The sequence below is a fragment of the Echinops telfairi genome, unplaced genomic scaffold (genome assembly GCF_000313985.2).
Source record: "Echinops telfairi isolate 266 unplaced genomic scaffold, ASM31398v2 ScPeMD7_5;HRSCAF=22, whole genome shotgun sequence".
In the NCBI taxonomy this organism is placed as follows: domain Eukaryota; kingdom Metazoa; phylum Chordata; class Mammalia; order Afrosoricida; family Tenrecidae; genus Echinops; species Echinops telfairi.
In genome coordinates, this window is record NW_022103901.1 from 1,534,978 (window position 1) to 1,536,334 (window position 1,357).

Consider the following 1,357-nt stretch of genomic DNA (forward strand, 5'->3'; position numbering starts at 1 on the left):
GGGGGCAGGACATCCCAGGTGTCTGACGGACAGTGAGGGCCAGGCTGTCCCAGGGACTGCCCCCAGGTGGTTTCTTCCTGACCCCCTTGGAGGTGGTGCCCCTGGAGAGCAGCCTGTGTCACCTCCCAGGTGGAGGTGCTGCAGGAGCTGGGTGGAGCTGGGGTCCAGGCTCCAGGGGCTCAGTGTCCTAGGCTGTCAGGCTTGCATCGCCCTGACCCTGACCCCTGGGCCCCGAGCGTGGGTCTCATGGGGGAGCCAAGGCGGTCTGCCTGCACAGGGCTCCAGGTCTCGGGGCCCCTGGGGCACAGCCTCTCTGTTAGCAGCCCAGCGGCCGCCAGGGCCCAGCAACCTCACAGGCGGGCAGCTGTGTGCCAGGCTGCTCTTCCGCACCGCCTCCTGTGGGGTCACGCTGGTCTCCACCAGCCAGACCCTCCATCCTGAGGATGTGGCCCAGAGGTCAGAGGGTCCCACTGGACACGGGAGGCGCCCATGCACCATGCTGCATCTGGAAGCCTCTAGAACCCGTGGCTTATTCAGTGGCGCTGTGTGGCCACGCGTGGGCCCGGGCTCTGGCCTCAGTGCCCCTCAGCAGGCTGCCTGGGCCCAGCGTGGCACGGTGGCAGGCGGGGAAGGGAAGCATGGGTCTGCTGTGACAACAACCGCTGCTCTGATTGTCCTTCAGCCCTGCCCGCCGCGCCCGAGGGCAGCCCTGCCATGGCCGAAGCCCTCCTGGCCTCCACCTCATCCTGTGCCGGCCTCCTCTGCCACAGCCTGGCCCACCTGGGGGAGCTGCACCCACTGGTGGGCGTGGCTGGCCCCGCATTGGAGGCGGGCACCCCGCCGCCCCAGCCTGACGCCCGGCCGAGCCCAGTCACCCCGCAGCCCTGGCCACAGGCGGCTCTGCTGGAGGCCACTGTGACCACCCTGTACTTCTGCAGCGGCTCTGCGGTGCCCACTCCCGGCCCGGGTGCCCACCTCTGCAGGCTGCTGGCCAGCTGCGTCCGTGTGCAGCGCGCAGCCCTAGACTTCCTGGGGACACTGTCTCAGGGCATAGGTGTGTGGGACGTGAGACGGGTGACACCCCCTCCACCCCCGTGAGACAGGTGACACCCCCTCCACCCCCATGAGACGGGTGATACCCCCTCCACCCCCGACAGACATGTCCTCTCAGTGGCACTGTCCTCTTGGGCGGGTGGGCAGCCGGGCTCTGATGGGCACCTTTCCTGCGGGGCCCCAGGCTGGGGTCCTCATCCTCCCCCCCCACCCCACCCCCGTTCCTCCACAGGCCCCCGAGAGCTGGTGACGCAGGTGTTCGCCATCCTCCTACAGTACCTGAGCAGCCCAGACTCCAGCCCCA

At 69.3% G+C, this 1,357-nt stretch overlaps 1 protein-coding gene across 1 annotated transcript in view; it reads left to right on the plus strand.

The window, feature by feature from the left end:
- BRAT1 (BRCA1 associated ATM activator 1) overlaps window positions 1-1,357 on the plus strand; it is a 13,879-nt gene that overhangs the window by 11,223 nt on the left and 1,299 nt on the right. Inside the window, exons 6-8 of the mRNA XM_045284373.1 lie at window positions 278-464; window positions 683-1,054; window positions 1,286-1,351. Coding sequence (XP_045140308.1) covers window positions 278-464; window positions 683-1,054; window positions 1,286-1,351 — 625 coding nt within the window. The remainder of the gene's footprint in view (window positions 1-277; window positions 465-682; window positions 1,055-1,285; window positions 1,352-1,357) is intronic.